Source organism: Mustela lutreola, chromosome 6 (genome assembly GCF_030435805.1).
Source record: "Mustela lutreola isolate mMusLut2 chromosome 6, mMusLut2.pri, whole genome shotgun sequence".
Classification (NCBI taxonomy): Eukaryota; Metazoa; Chordata; class Mammalia; order Carnivora; family Mustelidae; genus Mustela; species Mustela lutreola.
Genome location: NC_081295.1, coordinates 89,070,058 through 89,093,903, shown reverse-complemented (window position 1 = coordinate 89,093,903; position 23,846 = coordinate 89,070,058). Strand labels below are relative to the sequence as shown.

The following is a 23,846-nucleotide window of genomic DNA, read 5'->3' as shown; positions in this document are numbered from 1 at the left end:
GGACCAAGAGGTGAACTATGTGATGAAGCTTTCTGTTGGTGGCTCGGGCTGGAGCTGAAGCGGCTTTGGTCCGGGGAGGAGGTATAAGGCAGGTACAGGTGGCTGGCTGCCCACGTCTCACCTCTGTGGGGATTGTTGGTTGGGGGAACCTGGGGAGGTGGCTGGGCATGGTGGGTAGGAGATCATGCAAGGGAGAGAGCAGAGTGACGGGCTCCTCCCCCAGCCCAGCATGCACAAAACCTGGGGCCCTTGGTTCCTCTCTCTGCCCAGTTAAGGGAACGGTACTTCTTGTGTTTGAGGACAGAAAGCAAAGGTGGGCCAACTGTTGAGTGACTTTGGAGAAGAAGGCTACTGTTCTGTCCGAGCTCTGCGTGTGGCAGGGATGGGGTGGGTGCAGGCCACTCCCTTGCTCTGTAGATAGGCCATGATGTGGGGCTGCTGCTTCTGCGGGGGTGGGGGTGGGTGGCTGTCAGGCCAGTTCTTCTCTGTCCTCCCAGATGGAGAAGGGGTCAAGGTGCCCACCTGAGTGTACCTGGCAGGACAGAAATGAAGCTGAGTTTGGGGTCTGGGGCAGTGGCCAGTATGGGGGAGGCCCTGGGGTGGGCAAGGGCTGGACAGGACCCAGGCAAAGAAGCCCCTGATTTTGTGCTGCTCCTGATGTTTCCAGAAGGCCAGCGGGGGGAGGGGGGTGGTGGGGGAGGAGGGCCCGTGTGTAGTGAGCAGAGGACAGCCCTCCGCTGTCCTGCAGCCTCCGTCCGAGCTGCTGGCGGCCCTGTCCCGCCCCCACTAGGCGTGAGTCAGACCGAAAGCAGAAGCTGCCAGACATTGCACAGGGTGAAGCGAGGCAGAACCAACTGTGCTATTTTGGAACCTGGTTAATTCCCCTCCTGTCCCCCACCTCTCGTCTCTCAGGGTCCCCACCCCCTCCTGGCCACAAGTGCTTTGCCTTCCTCAAGGGGACAGTGGGGTTGGGACTAGATTTCCTCTGGCAAATGTGGGCCGGGGCGCTGCCTGTCCTTCCCCTTGCCAGACCCCTTCCCTGGCCCAGAGGTGCTGGCTTCTAGGGAGCCAGCCTCCCGGTGTTGGGGGACAGAGTGCCCCCTCCCGGTGGGAGCTCAGAGCCTGCAGGCAGGGCACCCGGGTGAGATGATGGTCTGCTTTTTGGCGAGGTGCCGATGGCTCCCTGTGCCTTCCCCGCCCATCTTTCACCGCCCTTCAGCCAACTGTCAGCCTCTCTAGAGCTGGGAGCTACAAGGGCTTCATTGGGCCACTTCTCCCAGCAGCGGCTCTTAGAGGGTTGGGAGGGATTTCCAGACCCAGAGGGCAGATATTTTGGGGCCAAGGGCCTTTCCAGAACCCATGACACCACATACTCTGCAGCAGTCCCCACTGACCCCCTAATCTATGGTTCTTTCTTGGGCATCCTAGGCCTGCTTGAGGTTCTGGCCCCACATTTTAGGGTTTCTTTGGAGCCCGCATGAGCCTGGGAGCCTCTGGCAGTTCAGTCTGCGGTGGTGAAAGAGGTCAGTAGGTGTGTGTTTCTGAACCAGACATGGAGGTGTGGAGTTGGGAGCTCTCGTGTCCCCACCTGCCCTGTGCCTCAGGAAGCAATGTGGTCAGAGAGGGGGTGGGCTCAGCTCTTGTTCTGTGTGTGTCCATGTGCCTGGGAGATGGGCATCCTCTGTGTATTGCTGCCTCCGGGGGGACCCTGAGATCGGAGCCTCACCCTGCTATCTGCTCCCCCAGCCACCTGGGGTGGGAGGTTTCAGGCATGGGGGCGGTCCGCAGGCATGGTGCCAGTGACCAATGAGAATGTGGGTCCTTGTTGACCTCAGGTGAGCACGACTTGGGTTTCTCATGGCTCAGATGGATTTGAGGCTTAGGCAGGTGCAAGCAAGGGTAAAGCAGTAAGGAGGAAAGAGTGGTCTCCTGGACCTGCTGCGGGGGCTTCTGCACGCCCCATCCCTGTGGACCGCGGAACACCCGCGTGCAAGTGCACGCTGTCCTCCCGGGGCCATGTGAATGTGAGGGTAAGCGTGTGTGTGTGTAGGAGATGCTGTAGGTGGGTGTGTGAGTGGGCGTGTTTAACACAGCCTGTCCGGCTTGCCTTTCCACTGGTAATCCGTAACCGGTAACCGATAACTGGTAACTGGATGAGTTTCCAGGTTTCTTCCCCATAGCCCCTGACCGTCCTGCTCCAGCCCAGGGCAAGCTGAGTGCCCCCATGTTCCTGCCTCTGCCTCTGTCTCTGCACCTGAGAGTCAGGGCTGTTTGTTCAGGGAAGAGCCCTGCTGTCCCCTCAGGTGTTTCTCCCCACCAGGCACCTGCACCTCCCACTGTCTTCTTCCACCCACTTTCATGCTGGGAACCAGGTGACCAAGACCCCAGGCGGCTACAAGTGACGTTAGTGCACCCACAAGTAACATAATGCACCCACTTTAAAAGTGGGTGCACCACTTTAATGCACCCACTTTCATGCTGGGAACCAGGTGACCAAGCCCCCAGGCGGCTACAAGTGACTTTAATGCACCCACAAGTAACATAGAATGCTATGTTAAGATGCAGGTTCTGACTCTATAGTCCGGGCAGCCCTGAGAGCTTGCATTTCCAACTGGCTCCCAGGGCATGTGAGGCCTGGGGATCCTGCTTTGAGTGGTAAGGACTTAAAAGGCCCTGAACCATCTAGACTTCCCACCGGAGTGACGCTGCTCACCCAGCCTGAGAGCTAATACCGGCCACCCCCTAGGTGGACTCCAGGAGCGTCCCAGGCTTCAGCTCCTCCATACCTTCCCCTGCTCTGAGGGAGGTGGCATTATCATTATCCTGTTTTACAGATGGGGAAACTGAGGCTCTGAGAGACTAAGTTCCTGTCACGGGCCACACGGCTGGTAATTGGCAAAGCCAGACTTGAACTCTGGTCTGTCCGTGTCCAGAGCATATAAGCGTTCCACTAAAGCCCAGATGTCTTCCAGAGAGCTCAGACAGTGGCAGCCGAGGTGGGTGGGTGAGGGGACGGCTCACAGCGGTCAGGAAGCTGTATGGGGGGGCAGCCCTAGGAGGCTGAGGGGAAGCAAGGACCGAAGGGGGAGTAATTCTGGAAGGAAGAAAGCTAAGTACGGCCGGCATCCTGTCCCCCCTGCTACACCGGGGCCCCTCCACGAATGGGCTTGCCATCACCTGCCTCTTCAGGCCCCTTTCCAGACAGACTCCCCACCAGGCATCTACCCCACTGCCCTGCTCCCTGGGCCTGCGAGCCTGCGCTGGAGGTGGGTGGGTGTGTGGACTCCTCTGACTGTGCGCTCGGGTCCCATGCCTACCAGCCATGTAATCTCAAGCAAAGTGTCTATCTCTTCTGTGCCTCAGTTATTCCCTCTCTGAAATGGGGCTATGTTACTGCTTCCTCACAGGTGGGTGGGCTTGCTTTGAGGATGAAATCGGTGATATATACCAATTCAGAACTGGGCCTGGTGCGGAGTACGCGCTCAGTACGGGTCATCAGGAATGCCTGAGGGTCTGTACCTGGGAGGTACAGGTACCGGAGGGCGCCCTCTGGACTTGCAGTGGGGTTGTCAGTAGTTCATTGGCAGGGTATGAGCCAAGCCATGGCGGGGACTAGAGAGGCCGGTGTAGGGCTGGGGCAGCAGGGACGGAGAGACCCCCAGGAGCCGGGGCAGGAGCCAGGGCTGGTGGGTCAGGGACGCCATGGTCCTGGGCCCAGGGCAGCGAGGGCTGGGGCAAGGGGGCTCAGGTGCCGGGGCCGGGCTGGGAGTGAGACGTCAGGTGGAAGCCAGAAGGCACTCTGGCGTGCTGGCTGCCTGCTCCTCTGTGCTGCCCAGAGGCCCCGAGTCTTTCTGGCCCGAGCATGGGGCTGAAGCACTAGGGTGTGTGCGTGCAGCTGGGGTTGCCGTCCCCTGAGGAGCAAGAAAAGCCCAGGCTGGGTCCCCAAGGCTGCCACAGCCCTGGTGTTCCCACATGCTGGGCAGCAGTGGGAGTGATGGTGCGGAGCCGTTCCTGCCTTGCAGGCTGGCTCCACGGGCATGTGTCCTTGGCCGCATCTGAGCCGTCCGGAGGCTCGGCGTGCCCGGACGGAGCAGGAAGGGGTCTGCCAGGGATGCCGTCCTGCCCTCTCATGTTATCAGCCAGGTTCCAAGGCCCAGAGAGGGACAGGACCTGCCTGCGGTCACAGCTGCGCCGTGGATAGCCTATTGCAGGTCTTCTAATAACACCGGGTTCGTTGGGAAGCATCCAGGTTTCTGGTGCCGAGCCGAGGGAGCCCTTTTGGAACAGATTCATTCCCAAGGGTCCGGACTGCCAGGTCTCATTTTCCTCAGGGAGGGTGGTCAGGGGGGCCATACAGGCCAATCTAGCATCTGCAAAAGCTCAGCCAATCTGCCCTCAGCAGAGAGAGGGGGGCCGGCTGGCTGGGATGGCAGGGGGAGGCCAGTGGGGGCTGGGGACACTTGGAGTCCCAATCTCAAGTCCCTTCCCTGCACTTCAGGCCCCTTTTGTATCTGGGGAGCCCCCCCCCCCCCCATCCCTGCTGCAGTGCAGGCCAGACCTCCGTCTGTGTAATCACATTTCTCTCTAGTCAGCTCAACTTAATCTCTCCCTCCCTCCAAGACCCTCTCACAGCTCATGGGAGCGGCCTCCGTGACATGAACATCTCCCGTCTCCTGAGCCCCTGGGAACGGATCAGTCTTGGCTGTTAAACAGAAGAGAGTTTTCGGCAGGCAGGTGGAGTCTGCCCTGCATTTGGGGACCTGAGGGAAGGATATGCAGGCCTCTCTGGGCACCTGGATTCACCGAGGGTGACAGGGGATGGGACAGGACTGGAAATTTTGGGGGACGTTGACAGGGGTCTTCCCTCTCGTCCCCTGGCCTCCTCATCCTCCTCATCGGGGCGGGAGCTGGTGGTCATCGCGCATCTCCTGGGCTTGCACGCCCCCTTCACCATGTTCTTGCAGTGTGACCTTGGACAAGTCACATAACCTGAGTCTCGGTTCTCTCCCGCCAGAGGTGCTGTTTGTTCTGTGAAGTGTTTGTGGGGGACGGATGATCTGATAGAGGGCCATGCTTAGCTTCGGACAGTGCCCTCTCCAGAATAAGGACTCAGAAGTGTTTGCTGAGTGAGAGGACAGGGGATAACTGAGCCTGTGCTGGGTCATTGGACAAGCAACATTCTGGGGCCCCGTGTCTCATTCTGGGAATTCTGATGGGTGGGGTGGGATGGAGGTTCAGAAGAAAGCTGATTTCTCTGGAAGCTTCCTTGTACCTGGGGAGACAGGTCGGTGGCCAGGAAACCACTGGAGAACCAGGCAATATAGCTGCAGGCAGGGTGCTCAAGGGGACCAGGTGTCCAGATGGTGGGGACAAGGGAGCAAGGGAGAGAGGTGGGGAGAGGCTGCTGCCCACTGAGGGGCAGGGTGAGGGGTATGGCAAGGTATGTGTGAGAGATAGACAGGCAGGCAGATGGTCTGCCTGTGTGGTTGGGCTGTGTCTGTGCATATCACAAGGGTGGACTAGGAAGAAAGAAGAAAGGTTCCTGGTTTCTTCTCTCTGTGCTTCCCTCGGCTACATGTCCCCCTGTCCCCCAAAGCCCAGTGGCAGTCTTCCTGGGGCAGGCCTCATGCCAGGGTCCAAGCTGGTCCCTATGGGACTGGACGGGCGCCTCTCTGGTCTGGGATTATTGCCTTTGAAGCCTCTCCCTGTGGCACACAATTGCCGTGCCTTGCCCCGGGGCCAGCGGGCGGGCCAGCCAGGAGGCGCCAGCTCCCACCCTTTCCTGTGGGATGTGAGCTGGGATGTGAGGCTGATGGGCCTGAGCTGTGGGCGCTGGAAGCCACTGAGCAGGCCAGGAGCTGCTGTGGCTGCCCTCTGCCTCCCCTCCCCTTCCTTTCCCTCCTCCCCACCTCCTGTCTGCATTCAGAGATTGAAAAACAAGCCCCTGACCCCCCTCACACTCCCCCTACCAGCCCTGCAGCGCCCTCCCTGCCCCTGGCCTCCTGGGGTGGGTCCCCTAGAGGCAGGTGCTCTGAGTGCTGAGTGGGCTGCGTCCTGGGTTTGAGTCTCACTGGGCTGCCACTGATGTGCTCTGTGCAGACCACTCTTCTGGAGCTTTCGCTTCCTCTTAGAATTCACTGTTTGTTCCCCAGTCTTTATTCATCACAAACAGGGGATTGTTCAGCCTGGGCCAAGAGTGGTCCCATTTGGCCAAGTGATTATGTTGCAGGAGAGAGACAGAGGCCCACATCCCACTTGATAGCCTTTCTGTCTGTCCAAGGTTGGGTGACACTGAGCCAGGGGAGGGAGGTGAGATGGGACATGCCCTCCAGGGGAGGGTCCTGGAGGGAACTTTACCCCGGTGATGAAAACGTCCTCCATTTGGATCTGGGGGGTGATTACACAGGAGTGCACACCTGGAAGAGTGCACAGAGCTGTGCATTTGAAATCTGTGCATTTTGCTGGGGTGAATTTTATCTTGGTTCAAGGGGAAAAGGCCTTATTGAAATTAAAAATTAAAAAATAAAATAAAATAAAATAAAATAAAAAATATAAAAATAAAACAAAAGTGTTAAAAGCATGTGCTACTGACCCCATTCTTGCTTCTAGTACCAAATATGTTCCATTCAAAGACTGCACACTTACCAAGAGCTGATTTCCATTTGCTCTCTTTCAATCTTGGAGGCAGCCGGAGGTTGCCTTGCTTGACCTCTAGGGAACCGCTGGACCAGGTAACAAACCACTGGAATTAAGAAGTGTTTCCAGAGTACCAGGCACCATGCTGAGTACCCTGCCTACTTTTGGTCTTTTTAGAACCCAGAGGTAGGCTTGTTACTCCCCACCTGCCTCTCCCATTGCACTGCAGTGAATAATTAGGTGATACCCAAGCTCTGAAAGTGAAAATCTCATAAGAACGCCAGGCTTTTGGAGAAGAAACAGAGAGGGTGCCCAGTAACAGGAAAAGCCGGCCCGAGGCCTTCCTGCCCTGTTCTATAAGGAGAGATGAGTTGCGGTGGGGGACTGCTAGGCCCTGCCCCAGCCTGGGGTCTTGATATGGTGTGTGTGTGTGTGTGTGTGTGTGTGTGTGTGTGTGTGTGTGTGTTTATGGGACCCTTTCTCAAAAGAAACTTAAGAGGAACAGGAAGAGGAGACTGATTGATCCAGGGATGCCCTAGGTGGGCATGGACAAAGGGACAGTAAGTGGTGACATCTCTCCCATGCCCACATTTCTACCCTTGCAGAGGCTCCCGTACCCAGCATCCCAACACCTGTTCTGGGAGAGGTGGTTCTAGCTGCTAAGCCCCACTTGACTGATTTTTTTTTTTAAAGATTTTATTTATTTATTTGACAGACAGAGATCACAAGCAGGCAGAGAGGCAGACAGAGAGAGGGGAAGCAGGCTCCCTGCTGAGCAGAGAGCCTATTCGGGGCTTGATCCCAGGACCCTGAGATCATGACCTGAGGGCAGAGGCTTAACCCCTGAGCCACCCAGGTGCCCCCACTTGACTGATTTTAACACTGAGGCTAGGCTGAGACATTGAGTCAAGCCTGAGGCTGGGACTCAAACCCTAGCCTTCTGAGGCCAGGTTCTCATAGCATCAGGCAGGGCAGGCTCCTGGGAATCTTATCTACCCCCCCTCCACCCCTCCCCAGCTATCTTTGGGCCTGGGCCAGTGGATGACCCCCAGGCCCTGTGGGTACCTCAGTGACCACCTCAGTCATTTCAAATGGCCGTGGCCCAAGGCATGGGGAGTGTGTGCACATTTTTGTTCTGTTTCTTAGTTCATCAGGCCTTCCTTTGCCACTGCCTCTGCCAGAGGGGAGCTCAGAGAAGACAAAACAAACCAGGTCCTGGAATCTTCCCCTCTCTTCCCTTCCCAAGGCTGGAAGGTCACGCCGGGGGTCACAGGGTCCTTCCCCCGGCCTCCGGGAGCCTCAGGACCTGTCCGGGAGGCCTTCCTTTAGCAGTTGGTTTGATTTCCCCTCCAAGGCCACTGGGCAGGCTCCCGCACAACTGGTAGTATGTAAGAGCCTGGATCAGAGGGAAACTTCTTCCAACCACAGAGGCACGGAACGCAGTAAATGGTTTAAACAGGCATCCCGGCGGCTGGGCTTGTACCCTTTGTTGTTTCAGCCACGAGACATGTGTTTTTCTGGGAATTCAGGAAATTATCTCTGCCCTTTGAGGAAGGGCAGAGTTTTTTCTGCTTGCGTTTGGGGATTCTAGACCATTCCATCGTCCCAGGCACCCGCTGGCCCCCTGGGCTGGCTGAAAGAGATGGGTGACTGAAGCCCTTTGCTGGTAGGGAGCTTCTTCAGTGGCAATCCCGAAAACAAAATGTGGCCACTCCTGCCCCAAATGCAAGCAGAGGGGCCTAACTCTAAACCCCAGGGGCTAGCCTCACCATGCATTAGCTTTGTGACCTTTGGCAAGTGACCACCTCTCTGTGCCTTTCTCCTTGCTGGTAAAGGAGCGAACAGTATTGGAAGGAAGTAGGATAGTCCAGTAAGGTGCTTTAAGCCCATCTCGCACATAGTAAGTGCACCGTTGGTGTTAACTCTTAGTATAAAATATTATTTTCTGATTAGAAACATGTACATGTTCATGATAAAAAAAAAGAGTTACATCCCAGAAAGTAAAAGTTAAAAACACACACTCCTGATTGCATCATCAAAAGAATTCTGATATTTTCGTATATTTCCTCCCCAAAGCGTTTTCTGCATATAGTTGTCCACGGTGATGATCAGATCTTCTGTATGATTTTGCCTTTTTATACTTGATGTATCCACTGCCCAGTTACTAACTGGAAACATAACATTCCATCCAGAGGACTACCACATGATTTATTTAACCATCCTACTGCGGGACATTGAGAGTATTTTTCATTTTTCTCTATATAATATGATCGGCATCTTGATGCAGAAAAGCCTTTTCTGCTGTGTGGGATCACCTTATCAGGCTGGTGGCTACTCTCCAAGGCTTTGAACCGTATTGCCCTCTTGCTTTTCCAAAGAGGCGGCACCCACACTTGTCCGCTGTGTTGAGGTCGCCTGGTGCCCATGAAGGCATTTTTTTTTTTAAAGATTTTATTTATTTATTTGACAGAGAGAGATCACAAGTAGGCAGAGAGGCAGGCAGAGAGAGAGGAGGAAGCAGGCTCCCCGCTGAGCAGAGAGCCCGATGCGGGACTCGATCCCAGGACCCTGAGATCAATGAAGGCATTTTAAAGTCCACGGAGCCACACTTGGGCAGAGCTGAGGGCCATTTGTTCCATTCTTCTTTTAAATTATTTAAGGTCGGGCCTCATTCGTATGTAAATTTTAATGACAGTATAAACACACATGCCGAAAAGTGTACACATTGTGAGTCCCCGCTTGCATTTTCATAAACTTGACTTCCTGCGTCGCCAACCGTCCATCACATCACAGAACATTCCCAGTGTCCCCACGGCTGGCTGCCCTGGGCTACCTCTCAGGCACTGCCCCCCAAGGGATCCTGACTTCTCACAGAAGATTCGTTCGTTTTGCCTGTTTGAACGGCACAAATGTTGATGGTGCTGGGTGTGTTTTGTGCGTTGTTTAGTGTTGTCTGTGAGAGGTGTCCGTGTTGTGTGTAGTAGCAATAGCGGGCTTACTCTCATTGTGGAGTAGCAGTCCAGTGTGTGTGTGTGTGTGTGTGTACCTTATCCATTTCCCTGATGATGGATGTCTGGTGTTTCCTGGCTTGGGCGCTATCCGTAGGGCTGCTGTGAACCTTCTGGTGTGTGTGTCCTCTGGTGAGCCCATGGATGCTTTCCTGTTGGGCATCCACTTAGGAATGGGGTACATATTTTCTGCTTCCTAAGCCAAGGTTTCTTTTTATTTATTTTTTAAGATTTTACTTACTTATTTTGGGGAAGAGAAAGAGCGTGCATGTGTGTTCACGAGAGTCAGAGAGGGACAGAAGGAGAGGGAGAGAGAAGATCAAGCAAGCTCCATGCTGAGCGTGGAGCCTGATACAGGGCTGGATCTCACGACCTCGAGACCTGAGCAGAAATCAAGAGTCAGCAGCTTAACTGACTGAGCCACCCAGGCATTCCTTCCTGTTCCAAGTTTTAAAGGATCACCTGGGAGGCAGAAAAATCCCAGAGAAGTTCAGGCCCCACAATTAATTGAGGGCTCCTGCCTCCCCTTGGAGCAATTTGAGGGGCACTGATTGACCACGCTTCCTCTGAGGGCTCATGTCTGGGGCTGTAGTGGAAATGGAGTTTGACTTGGATCGTGGCCCTCCAGCTTCAAATGGCATGTGACTTCTGACCCTCCGGTGGTCACTCAGTGTCTGCACCCAGGGTCCTCAGCTGGCTTAACAACCATCACACTGAGGAGGGCAGGGCTTGGGCCAGACTCTGGGTAAAATTGAGGGAACCCCGGCTTTGGATAAGACCAGAAGCAGGTGGGGCCCTCACAAACCCCTGGAAACTGCCCTTTCTTTCCCCCTTGAATGAAAAGAATCATACAAGGTGCCTGGGTGGCGCAGTCAAGTATCCGACTCTTGGTTTGGGCTCAGGTCTTAATCTCAGGGTCGTGAGATCGAGCCCTGCCTTGGGCTCAGTGTGTTTGGTAGGGAGTCTGCTTGGGATTCTTTCTCTCCTTCTCCCTCTGTCCCTTCCTGCCTTGTGTGCTCGCCTGCTCTCTCTCTCTCAAATAAATAAATCTTTTTTTTTTTTTTAAGACTTTATTTATTTATTTGACAGAGAGAGATCACAAGTAGGCAGAGAGGCAGGCAGAGAGAGAGAGAAGAGGAAACAGGGACTCGATCCCAGGACACTGAGATCATGACCTGAGCCGAAGGCAGCGGCTTAACCCACTGAGCCACCCAGGCGCCCTCAAATAAATAAATCTTAAAAAAAAAAAAAAAAAGTAAGAATGAATGAGAAACTCCAAGAACACTGTTTACCACTCCCCAGCCCACTGTTACCCACTCTGTGCAGCTGCGGGTCCTGGGGGAGCCCAGGAAAGAAGCTCAAGAGTGAGGCCTGTGAACCGGGCAGCCTGGTTTAAGTGTGTGTTCTGCTACTCATCCGCTGTGCAGCCTTGGGCAAGTTATTTCACCTCTCTGTGCCTGAGTTCCCAAAACTGGGGGCAATAATAGTAGTCACCTCATGGTGTTGTGAAGAATAGATGAGTTAGTATGTGAAAGCATAGAGACCAGCCCTGCCCCAGGGCAACCCTTCTGATGCTCCTAGTCTGTTCTACATGTTTCCCTGTCTAAATGGGCTCAGGCTATACATTTTATTCTATAGTTTTCATTTTCCACTCAGTCCTCAGTCTCTGAGATCCTTCTAGCTGAGGCTTTTCTGTTCTGGGAGCCTCCCCCTCTGTGCCCATCCCTCCTGGAGACCAGTGATTTCTCTCTGTCTTTCCCTTTGCCCTGTGTCCCCTTTCCCTTAGGAAAGCTTCCCAATGGGTTCATGCTGACGTGTACAGGGTTGATGAGGGCGAACCCCGCAGGGGCTGAAACTGGCCTGGCCTCAACTAGAGACGTGCATGGATTTGGAGGCATATCTGTCCGTTATGGGCTACCTGAGGACATGCTAGGGAGTGCCACACACCCACCACGTCTCCTTGACAGCCCAAGGGGCAGGTGCCCTACCAAAGAGAAAAAACCCAGTATGGGGACAGCAGGGGATGGCAGCGGGGGAGGGCTTCAGCTTCATCTGTTGGATTGGGAACCCAGTTGCAGCTTGGGGCAGGGGCAGTCAGGTGGAAGGTTCTGAGTGAACCGTGGGGCGAGGGAGGCGGGGATGGCTAGTGGATTCTGGGGGCGCAGAAAGGGGCTGCTCTCATGGTCTTGGCTGAAACTTCAGTCCCTGCTACCTTTGCTAGAGGACTGGAGAGACACTGGAGTTCTCTGGGGTGTTAGACCCCCTGGTCCGCTCAGTGGGGGGTGTCACCTGGTGGGGGGGGCAGGGAAACTCCTAGCGCTGGTGTCTGCGGATAGTGGGCACTCCAGGCTTCCGCTGTTCCCGAGTGCATGACTGGGGAGCCCTTCCCAGGCCTGGTGGGTCTGGAGGTCAGATGAGGGGGAGGACTAGGTTCTCCTGTGTCCCTCATCCTGGTTCTTCCTGACAGATGGGTCCCGGGGGGAGGCTGGCAATGGTCCCTTAGGCGTTGAGAGTCAGCAGGAGTGCTTGAGGGCTGGGCAGGGAATGGTTAGTATGCCCAGCGGCTCTCCTGGGTCACTGCATCTGTCCTCAGATCCCCATAAGGCTGTGCTCATCCCTCCCCCCAGGCCAGGCTCAGAGTGACCCAGACAGGGCCAGGGGAGGAGGCTGGGCTGTGGAGTGAGGAATCAGCTCTGTGACTGGGGTGACAGCGGTGATAGTGGGGGCGGGGTGGGTGGGGTGGGGAAGACTGACTCTGCTGTGCCCCTGGGCTGCCCTCTGTCAGAAGACAGTAGACAGGCTGAGGCTCCCAACACCTCTCAAGGCACGGACACCTGGACACCTGGCCGGTCACGATTCTCTGATAGCCTCTCCCAGGAGGCTCGCACAGCCCTGGGTGGGGCTGGTCAGGCCAGGATTCCCGCTGGCATCTTCCAACCGAGCAGACTGAGGCTGGCACAGCCAGGGAGAGGCCCAGCAGGATGGAGCCCAGGTTCTCCCGTGGCAGCCAGCTCTAGCTCAGCCTGGGACAGGCACCCAGCCCTTTGTCAGAGAAACAAGGGGCTCGTTCTCCCCCAGTCGTCCCCGTGCCGGCTGGCACTGCCAGGCCTGGTGCCACTCCCCCCAGCAGGGACCGACTGAAGTCAGATTGTTCCCGGAGGGGCAGGCTGCCTGGCGCCGCATTTGTGAGCATGCAGGAGTGTGGGGCGTGCAGAGGCAGGGCCGGGGGCTGGGCTGGGGTCAGAGTCTGTAAGGTCTGCAGGGCTGCGGGGGTGGGGGGATCGTGGTGAAGACAGGCTATCCTCTGTAGGAGCCCAGAAAAGGGGTGGAGGCTGCAGCTGGGTCCCGGCTGCAGGACAGAGAAGGGGGAATGGGTGGCTGTCTGATCTTTTCTCCCTGGGGACTGTCCTGTTGGGAGCTGGGCAGAGAGACCCTTGGGGCTGATTCACTAATTTCTGGCCTGGGGGGAAAAAGAAGGGAGGAAAGAAAGTGCAAAGCTCCAAGGCGAGGCAGAAGGTGTGCAGACCCGCTTTGCAAGGAAGCAGCTGTAGCAGTAGAGGGAGCCCTAGGTTGGGGTCTGGTGGCCTAGGCTCCATTTGTGGCCCTGAGCTAACCAGACACGCAACCCGGGACAAGCTCCTTCCCAGCTCTGTGTGGAGACACAGTGGTCAGCAGCCCCCCATGCCCCATCCCCCCCCCCCCCCCGCCCCACGATGGGCTGGGAAGCCACACTGGACTGGGTCCCAGCTCTGTCTCTGTCCCCAGATACTTAACTTCCCTGTGCCTCTGTTTCTCCTTATCTGTAAAAGGAGAATAACCAAAACTACCTCGTGGGGGTTTGAGGTTCAAGTGCCTGGAACAGCGCCGGGCACAGAGTAAATGCGCAAATAGATGCAAATTATTATTATCTCCGTGACCTAGTTGGTGGTTTTCAGTGAATATTTGCCAGTACCTTCCACAAGGTACTTAGTGACTTAGTCTGATGTCTGGCATGAGGCCATACTGCTTTCCTCTGCTACCCAACAGAGGTCTGGCTCTCATTCTTCAGATCCCCCGGGCACAGCTCTGGGCTCTGGTCTGTCCTAGAGCTGACCCTCTCGGTCTTGTGTTTATCCTTTACTTCCGCTGTCAGCCTACCAAGTGCCAGGCTCTGTGCAAGACAGCATCTTTCCACTTCACAGGCTCGCCAAATGTCTGACGTAGAAATTGTTGGCAGAGGAGGAAGCTGAAGCTCAGAGAGGTGAAGTGACTCGCCCAAGGTCACGCAGCCAAGATAGGGCAGAGCCAGGATTTCAGCCCAGGTCTGCCCTGTTTGATAATGCTGGAAACTTCATGGAGTTGGGGAACCCCTGGGGGCTCTGTACCTCTCAGGGAGTCTCTTAGCTGGGAGGGACCTTAGAAATCGCCTAGTTCAGCCATTTCATTTTGTGCCTAGGGAAACAAAGCCTCCAAGGGAAGCCATGGGCTAGGGTCCCTCCGAGAGTTAGGGCCTGCAGCTGGGCTCAGTCTGTCTTTTCCTCCCCCTTTCCAGACTAGACCTGGGGGCCCACCAAGACCCATCCATGATCAGGGCTGACATCCTGGGTCTGGGGAGCCCTCCCGGACCCTTGCAGCGACCCTCTCTGCCCAGGATCGTGATGGCTGTGGGCTTTTCTTTTTTAAAAAATTTATTTATTAGTTAGAGTGAGAGAGAGAGCACAGGCAGACAGAGGCAGAGGGAGAAGCAGGCTCCCCGTGGAGTAAGGAGACCAATGTGGGACTCGATCCGAGGACACTGGAATCATGACCTGAGCTGAAGGCAGCGGCTTAACCCACTGAGCCACGCAGGCATTCCAGGTGGCTTTTCTCATTCCCTGGACTTTTGACTCCATGAGCTCAGGGACTCTAGTTAGCTTGGGGGGTGTATCGCCAGTGCCTGATTCATAAATAGTAGTCATTCCCTGCACACATTTGCAGAACATCTGCCGTGTCCCAGGCCCTGGGCTAAAGGCTGAAGGCACAGCAGGGAAGAAGACAGACAAAGTGCTTCCCCTCAGGGGAGTTTGCATTCCTGGGAGAAAGAGATAGACAGTCAATGAAATAACTAAGTAAAGATGCATAATGGTTAAGATGGTGATAAGTGTGCTGGAGAAACACAAAGAAAGGAACGGGCATAGGGAGTGTTGGGGGGCAGGTGGGAATTTTGCAGTTTTGAATAGGTTAGTCATGGAAAGTCTCTGTAAGAACAGGACATTTGTGCCTTTGAAGGGGTGAAGGAATGAGTGATGTCTGGGGGAGGGGCATCCCAGACTGCAGGAAGAGCAAGTGCAAAGGCCCTAAGGTAGGAGCATGCCTACTGTGTTTGGGGGATTATAAGGAGGCTGGTGAGGTGGACAGAGCTGGTGAAACAAGGGAGAAAGCAGGGGCAGATGGGGTCAGAGGGGATCATGAGGCGGGGATGGATCACAGAGGGCCTTTTGTGGGAAGGACTGTGGCTTTTACTCCAAGTGAAGCGGGAGCCATTGAGAGTTCTGGGCTGAGGGAGGGACAGGATCTGACTTAAACAAAGGTTTAACAGGATTCCTCTGATTACTGAGCTACGAGTAGAATGTTGTAGGGCAAGAAAAGAGGGAATCTGAACGTGAGGAGACTCCTTCAGAAAGCCAGATAAGGCATACTACAGGCTGGGCCCACGTCCGTCGTGGTCTGGTCGTGGTCTGGTCGGGAGGTGGTGGCAGAGGGGACTTATTTGAAGTCAGATCTGCCAGGATCACCATGTGGCATGAGGGAAAGAGAGGACTCAAGACTGACTCCAACGTTTTGGGGCCAACCAGCTGCAATGAACGGAGAACAGAGTGTCTCCATATCTGGCCCAGGAAGTGGGAAACTTGGGATCAAGTCTCAGCTCTGTCACCCTCTTGCTCGGTGACCTTGAAGGAACCCCTTCTCCCTTCTGGGCCTCGGCGTCTGCTCCTGTACGACAGGTGCCGTCCCCTGGTCCCGGCCCTCTCCCCGAGACCCAGGGGGCCTGCATCTCACAGACCCCGACCCTGCCCCCCACCCACAGGGAGCCCGTGCTGGTGGCCACCATGGCATCGCGCATTGGGCTGCGTATGCAGCTCATGCGGGAGCAGGCGCAGCAGGAGGAGCAGCGGGAGCGCATGCAGCAGCAGGCCGTCATGCATTACATGCAGCAGCAGCAGCAGCAGCAGCAGCAGGCGCTGGGCGGGCCGCCCACTCCGGCCATCAGCACCCCCGTCCACTTCCAGTCTCCGCCACCTGTGCCAGGGGAGGTCCTGAAGGTAGGGCCTGTCCTAAGGTAGGGCATGGGCCCCTCTCAGCCCGGTTCCGGGATCCCTAGAACACTTGCCTTCTCCGCCCCCTCCCAGGTGCAGTCCTACCTGGAGAACCCCACCTCCTACCACCTGCAGCAGTCCCGGGACCAGAAGGTGCGGGAGTACCTGTCCGAGACCTACGGGAACAAGTTTGCCGCCCACATCAGCCCGGCTCAGGGCTCCCCAAAGCCCCTGCCGGCGGCCTCCCCAGGGGTGCGGGCCGGGCATGTGATGTCCTCCTCAGCTGGCAACAGTGCTCCCAACAGCCCCATGGCCATGCTGCACATCGGCTCCAACCCCGAGAGGGAGGTGAGTGAGGGGCTGGCCAGTGGCTGTGGTGAGCAGAGCTGGTGCCCACCACTGTGCTCCTGGGACTCCTAGTCTAATGGCAGAGGCGAGGTGCTGCTGTTAGAGTCCCTCCCAGTCTAAGGGGGGAGACACAGCTCTGCCCTCAGGGAGCCCCAGTCTGAGGGGGAGACACAGCCCTGCCTCAGCGAGCCCCAGTCTGAGGGGGGGACACAATCCTGCCCTCAGGGACCCCCAGTCTGAGGGGATACACAACCCTGCCAGTGAACCCTCGTCTCATAAGAGAAGCCTCTTCCCTTCTTTTGAAAGCTTTGCTAGGGAGAAACAGGAAACTCATAGAGGAAAGCCCAACACACCTGCAAAGTCATGTCCAGACAGAAGGTATACGAAGCAGTCTCTTTGAGCCACCTGCTCCTGGGGAAGTGCCTTGGCTTTGGGCTTGTGGGACATCTCATCCCCTCTCTGGTCCTTTTTCCTTTTCCCCCCAGAGATTAGCAGGTTAGGGGAGGTAGGCTCCAAGGTCCATTCAGGTCAGTGGCTGTCCCAGTGCCCCTTCCCTGTGCCTTTCTGCTAGTGGGCTCTCCTCAGATGGACTTTCTCTCTTTCAGTTTGATGTCATTGACAACATTATGTGTCTGGATGATGTCCTGGGCTTCATCAACCCTGAAACTCAGATGCCCAACACGGTACTGCTGGCCAGGGTGGGGTGGGTATGTCAGAGGGAGGAGGCAGAGGTTCTATGGTGGCTCTACAGGGTCCTCACCTGGGCAGAGCCATCTTGCCACAGAGATGAGAGTCATCTCTGTCAAATAGTGTGACCAGAGCCCACGGCCCAGCAAAATTATGACTCCAGAGAGAGTTGCCTAGCATGCATGCATGATGGGGCTTCAGTGGGAAGTGGTGGCTGGGCAGTTGGGGAAAGCTCTCTGAGTGTGTGTGTGGGGGGGTGTTGGGGAAGGGGCAGGAGGTAGTGGTGCTGGGCCTCAGCAGCGGGAAGGCAGGGAAAGCACTGCTGGAGAGGAGCAGTGTGGCCTTGAGCTGATGAATTCCTTTGGGATCTGGGGCTTCCCTCTTCTACAAAGCATAGGGCACAGTGGGGACAAGCCTATGGCCCTCACCCCATGCGACAAGTGATAGGGTGCTGGCTTTGTCCCCTCCCTCCAGCAGCCTCCTGGCAGTGTGAAGGCTCTCTGGGCCTCCCAGGCAGAGGTGAGGTAGCAAAGGGGAAGAAGCCAGCCTTAGAATCAAGAGGCTGAGCTTCTGGCTTTGGTTGTGATCCTGGCAAGTCCCTTAATTATTCTGAACCCCAGTTTTCTCAGCAGCAAAATGGGAATGATGCTGTCTATGCGCAGCATTGTGGGAAAGTTAGATAAGGCAAGGAGTGGGGGCTAGTTCTGCATGGGGTGACAGGTACTTGCACTGAGCAGGTAGAATTGTGGGTGTCTCTGCCTCTTGGGCCTAAGCCCTATGACCCTGACTCTGGCCCCAGCTCATGCCCCTGAGGGGAAGCCCCTAGATCTTGTAGTAGGAAGTCAAAAGAGTCAGTCCCGGATCCCTGCTGCCCTGCAACAGTGCCTAGGACCTTGGCGGGACCGGTCGAGGCCAGCTGGGTCTGAAACCTTCCCACTGAGCACTGAAGGCTTGGAGGAGGGAGAGGGCCAGAGGACGCAGTGTCTAGTCCCCTCTCTGGTTTCCGTGTATCTGGTGGGGTGCTGGTGTCCCACCTAGGCTTCTGGGCTCGTGATTTGTTCTGTGGGGTTCCTGTGGCAGGAGCTGGGTGATCATTCTAGAGCTCTAGTCTGTCCCTGCCAGGCCCCTGCTCCACCCCACACTGGCTGCCCATTACAAAATGCCAGCGTCTTTGCAAGTCCGATCTGGAACCGGCAGCGTCCCCCGCGCTGCCCACATCACACTGTCCGCTCCTGCAGCTTGAGCATCTGGGGGCTACCACCAGCTCTGTCCAGCCCTGCGTCTTTGCTCAGCCCTCCCCACCCCTGCCTGTCGTGCTCCTCCTCACTTCTCTGCTCCGGACCCAATTCACATTCCACACCCTCCAGAAATCTTTCAGAAACTCCAAAATCGATTAGGTGCTTCTCCTCTGGGCTTCCTAGTGCCTGGGACTTAATCCCCTCATCTGTCACCCCTCAGGGCTGTGACCCGGTCTGATCGCTCTGCAGGCTGGCTGCTCCTGGAGGGCAGGAGCCACACCTTCCTCAGCCTCCACCCCTACGGACTTTCCCATGGAATTGTTGGGCGCAGAGGCCCAGGGTGGATTCTGACATCCTCGAGCTGGCTGTGGGGACTTTCAGGCTCAAAGTGGGGCGTGGGGGACCCTGTACGGCTGCCCCTGGGTGTCCGTGGAATGATGGGCCCCGGGCAGGGGTCCCCCTGGAGAGGGGGCTGCTCACCGCATCCCTCTCCCCACCTCACCCCACAGTTGCCCCTGTCTAGCAGCCGCCTGAACGTGTACAGTGGTGACCCCCAGGTCACTGCCTCCCTGGTGGGAGTCACCAGCAGCTCCTGCCCTGCCGACCTGACCCAGAAGCGAGAGCTTACAGGTACCACCTCCCTATCTCCCAGTGCCCCAGCTCCCCATTCCTCCCTCATCTCCTCCCTTCCAGCTCCTCTCTCTTTCTCCCCTGACGTCCAGATGCCGAGAGCCGGGCCCTGGCCAAGGAGCGGCAGAAGAAAGACAATCACAACCTAAGTGAGTCCCGGGCCTGCGCCTTCTCCCCGCCTCCCTCTTCCTTGCTCTCCTCGCTAGGGCTGCCTAAAAAGCCCCTCTGACCTGAGTCTCAGGTTGAGGGGAGAGTTTACTTAAAACAACAACAACAGCAAAACAAAAGCCGCTCTTAGAAAGGCTTCCCTACCAGAGACCTTAAATCCTCTATTGGTGAGACTGAATGGGTCCCGTGCACGGCTTTCTTCCCAGTGGCCCTTTTTAGGAGGGGGATAGGAGAGGGGCCCCCTGGGGGAAGCGATATTCATGAAATCCCCAGGACTTCAGAATGAATGGGTTTATCATATCAGATTGTTTCCTTTAGGGCGTGGAGCCTGGGAACGCTCAGCCCTGTAGGGGGGTGGGGGTACTGGCTGCTTTGCTGTGCTAACAACTGACCTGGAGATTCGGCCTTGAAGAGCCCCTTGGTGGTTCTGGCCTGTACCCGGGACCCTCATTCCAATTGCAGTCGCTTCTGTGGGTCACTCATTCCTTCCTAGAAGGGCCAAGGCACCCTCCCTGGGCTGGGCCCTTCTCCCCAGTGGGGTCCTCCTCCTCCTAATTGGTCCCTCGGGATTTGTTACCTTTAGTTGAACGGAGGCGGAGGTTCAACATCAATGACCGGATCAAGGAGCTGGGAATGCTGATCCCCAAGGCCAACGACCTGTGAGCGGTTTCTGGTGTGGGGGGTCGGGGGCTGGGGGCGGGGCAGCAGCAGCTGAGGCGTATTTTCTGCACCTGGGGGGATTGCTGGTTGCAGGGGGTGGGGGGTGGGGGTGGTGGCTCCTAAGAGCTTATGATCCATGAGGGAAAGAAGAGTCCGTCCTGTGCCCCAATCAGAACAGTTAGGCTGGGGTCAGAGGGAGGGGGGCTTCCTCGAGGAGGAGTTATGCGGGGAACCTCTGGACTTGGGCTGGAACAGAGGGGGTCCAGGGCTGGGAGGAGTGAGAGTGGAGGACAGGTGTGGGTTTTGGCAGCAGGAATGGAAGGCCTAGGGAGGGAGGCTGCTCTGAATTGTTGGCTTGCATGAAATTCGTGAGGTGGGTTGTGGCGACCAAGTCAGCTGAGAGGGTCTGTTCCGTGCAGATGGAGAATGGCCTCCACAGATCGGGGTTGGTTGCATCTGGGGTTTGTGGGCAACATTGGGACAGGCAGCAGAGGCTTCTGGAACCCAAGCAGGGTTTTACTTTAACCCCTGGAGTGCACGGCGAATGCTCGGGCACTCGTCTGAGCCCGCGCCTCCGCTTCTGCCCGGCCCGCAGGGACGTGCGCTGGAACAAGGGCACCATCCTCAAGGCCTCTGTCGACTACATCCGGCGGATGCAGAAGGACCTGCAGAAGTCCCGGGAGCTCGAGAACCACTCTCGGCGCCTGGAGATGACCAACAAGCAGCTCTTGCTCCGCATCCAGGTCTGGCCCCTGCATTTGGACTTCTTGGGTGGCTGTGACTCCCGACGCTGGCCTGGCTCTTGACCTCAGGGGCAGTGTTTACACTTCTGAAACTGGGGGGATGGGAAGGATGCCCGTGAAGAGCGAGGATGGTTTGCTAACAGTACATCCCCAGCGACTTGGAGCAACAAGGACCAGCTAGAGGTTCTGTTCTGTGAGCCCTTCCTTCTGGGACCCAGGCCAGTGGACGGGCACATCTAGAGCCGGCTCTTAAAGCCACGTGCACCTTTTAAGGTGACACTTGTTGCTTCTGTTCACAATTCCTTGATCAGTACAAGTCCACGCCTACACCAAACCTCAAAAGGGATGGGAAAAGGCAGACCTACGGAGTGGGGAGGTAGGGAGCTAGAACTGTTTGGCTGCCATCCGGAGCTGAGGGTTCTGATCCTGGCTGTGCTCAGGGTCTCTGTCTTCTCTGGATCCGAGGCTGGCCATCTATACAGAGGGCACACGGATGGCAGCTTGTAAACTTCTCTGTCTCTCATAGGAGCTAATACAGCTGGCATTACCATCCAGCATGCATGGCCATACTCCAAGGGAAAAATCAGTTTCACGAAAGAGCCATCATTCTTAATAGATGCAGTGCCTTCTGATCCTTTCTATTCTGGTCTAGTCTAGGCAAGTCTGTTTCAGTGAAAACAGAAAGAGAGAGTGAGCTGGTCAAGACTCACTACAGTGGTTTCACAACCCACAAATGAGTTGTGACTTGTAGTTTGAAAACCCCCTGCTCTAGACTCTAGAGCCGTCCTCTACCTGCTTCCCCATGAGCCATGCTGTGGTCTTGGGTGCCACAAGGGGAGGGGCAAGGGCTGCAGGGGGGTGCCCGGAAGGCAGGGTAGCTGGCACACATGGGTGTGTGCCCCCAGCCTTCTTTTTCTGCTCTCTCTGCCCGCCCCCCACTTGCAGGAGCTGGAAATGCAAGCTCGAGTCCATGGCCTGCCCACCACCTCGCCGTCGGGCATGAATATGGCTGAGCTGGCCCAGCAGGTGGTGAAGCAGGAGCTGCCCAGTGAGGAGGGCCCCGGGGAGGCCCTGCTATTGGAGGCCGAGGTCCCGGATCCTGAGCCGCTGCCGGTTCTGCCCCCCCAGGCCCCGCTGCCCCTGCCAGCCCAGCCAACTCAGCCGCCGTCCCCATTCCACCACCTGGACTTTAGCCATAGCCTGAGCTTTGGGGGCGGGGGCGATGAAGGGCCCCCAGGCTATCCCGAGCCTCTGGGGCCAGAGCATGGCTCCCCGTTCCCCAACTTGTCCAAGAAGGATCTGGACCTCATGCTCCTGGACGACTCACTGCTACCACTGGCCTCTGACCCTCTCTTCTCCACCATGTCCCCTGAGGCCTCCAAGGCCAGTAGCCGCCGGAGCAGCTTCAGCATGGAGGAGGGCGACGTGCTGTGACTCGGGCGGCCGCCATGCTGGGGAACAGGGGCGGACCTGGGGCCTGGGAGGGCCGGGGCCACCTCCCTCCCACTCCTTGGGCTGCACTGTGTGTGATGTAGCCAACTGCCCTGCCTCACTTCTTCCTGTTGGCCCCCTGTTTGGACTTTTGGACTTCGTGCCTGCTTGGCAGCCTGTGGGGGCAGGCTCAGTACCTACCCGGCTCAGTACTCCCCAGGGATCGCCCTCTTGATGGGGCTGGGTCTGAGTAGGCCTTCAGCCCAGGTCCTGGAGGCGAACTCATGAGGGCAAGGGAGGGGACAGGTGTGCTAGGGGTAAGAAAAGGTCCTGGGAGGGTTCTGTCTTCTGGGTCTGATCCCCGCCCCTGCTCGTGAAGGATATGTGAGAGCAAGGGGGTTCAGGAAGTTCCTTCTCCGAGGCAGCGACCGGTCCAGGGGGTGCCCAGGCCTGCCTTTCTGGGACTCAGATGGCCACAAGTCTGCCCTCCAGCCTGGCATCCCCACCCCCCTTTGGTGCTAACAGCTCTCTACCAGGTGGTGTGAGGGCGGGGGTGGCCGGAAGAGGGGGCGCTGGGTTCCTGTTCGAGCGCGGGGTCACTGCTGGAAGAGCAGCTCTCTCCGGGCTCCCCACTTTGTGCCTTTAGTAAACACTGTGCTTTGTACCTGCTTGTCCTGTCTCTTTGGAGGGATCTGGGGCGGACACAGCTGGAGGATTTAACCCAGTGCACACCATAATGAATTTAGAATTCAAACGCCCCTTGTGGGGGTCAGGGTAGGGGGAGACAGAGAGTGGGGAACAAGCCCATCACCTGGTTTCCCCCACCTCTCAGACTTGCCTCAAGGGAAGCTGGAGATGCAGCCCATCTTAGGGGGCTTGGGGACTGAGGGGGTCATTTTCCCTCCTTGTGGCCACAAGATGGCGCTGCAACCTCGCTGGTTCGCACCTCCAGCTGTGGCCGGAGACTGATGAGCTGGGTGATGGGGGGGATCTGGTTGCTCAGAAACCAAGTCTTCTGTTCTCAGCTGCTGCTTTGGGGCACCCTCAGCCCAGACTGCCCCTCGCCCAGGGTGGGGGGCATGTTTCTCCTGTTCCGGAATGCTTGTTCTAGTGGTCACCCCTCTAGATTTTTCTCCCGCCCTGGGTGGGTGGACTGACACCTGCTTGAGAAGTCCAGCTGCCTGCTCCATGGCAGCAGAGCTGGCCCCTCTGCTCTTGAACAGTGTCTCTAGCAGGACAGGCTCCTTAGTAACTGAGGAGCTGAGTCCTCTGGGTTTAGGGAAAGGGGGACCCAGTGGAAATAATTTGGGAGGAGGCAGGAGTCCCCAACTCTGGGTAGAGTCAAGGATGTGGGCCCTATTCCCTGCTCTGGCTCTGTTCCCATGTGCCTCTGCTCTGAGATCCTGGGATTTTGTGACCTCACCCAGGAAGAGGAGATGGGCTTGGGGCAATGAGGGGCTGAATGGCAGCTTCTTGAGCCCCAGCTGTCTTGGGGCAGAGAGAAGAGGGTCTTTTTGGGCTTTGCCTAGTTCTCTCCCAGCTTCCCATAGTCTTCAGTCAGACATCAAAATGGTTTTCCCCTCAAGGGGCCCTGAGAGGCCAAAGGGGCCTAATTAAAAAAAATTAAAACTCCCAGGATAAAAATGGCTAAGAGGGCAATTTCCTCCAGTGCAGAACTGGAGATCAAATCAACATTGGAGCAATTAACATGTGAGAAGAGAGAAGGGAAGGGAGCTGGGCATGTGTGTGCTGATGGCGGCTGGACTGACGGAGGCTGCAGGATTAATCTCAAGGTCAGATGGAGCCGTGGATGACCTTGTGGAGTTTGAGCCAGCCAAGGGGCACTGGCATCGCCCTCCAGAGGCCCCACCCTGCTGCGGGAACCATTCCTGCCTTAGGAACCACCGGAGGGCGTAGGGGTCTGGGAACTCCTGAGTCAAAATGAGAACTCTCTCCTACTCTGTTCTCCTTCATCCTGGGGATTCAGTCAATGGAGTGGAGAGCTGCCCTTCAGGCTCCTCA

The 23,846-nt window shown here is 56.7% G+C and overlaps 1 protein-coding gene across 2 annotated transcripts in view; it reads left to right on the top strand.

Moving 5' to 3' along the window:
• Positions 1–22,488, top strand: part of TFEB (transcription factor EB) — a 54,728-nt gene extending 32,240 nt beyond the window's left edge. For both annotated transcript variants that reach the window (XM_059177918.1, XM_059177919.1), the window contains exons 2-9: positions 15,691–15,925; positions 16,013–16,267; positions 16,873–16,950; positions 18,702–18,822; positions 18,915–18,971; positions 19,574–19,649; positions 20,246–20,393; positions 21,339–22,488. In XM_059177918.1, coding sequence (XP_059033901.1) covers positions 15,713–15,925; positions 16,013–16,267; positions 16,873–16,950; positions 18,702–18,822; positions 18,915–18,971; positions 19,574–19,649; positions 20,246–20,393; positions 21,339–21,827 — 1,437 coding nt within the window. In that variant the 5' untranslated portion in view covers positions 15,691–15,712 and the 3' untranslated portion in view covers positions 21,828–22,488. The remainder of the gene's footprint in view (positions 1–15,690; positions 15,926–16,012; positions 16,268–16,872; positions 16,951–18,701; positions 18,823–18,914; positions 18,972–19,573; positions 19,650–20,245; positions 20,394–21,338) is intronic.
• Positions 22,489–23,846: the final 1,358 nt, after the last annotated feature.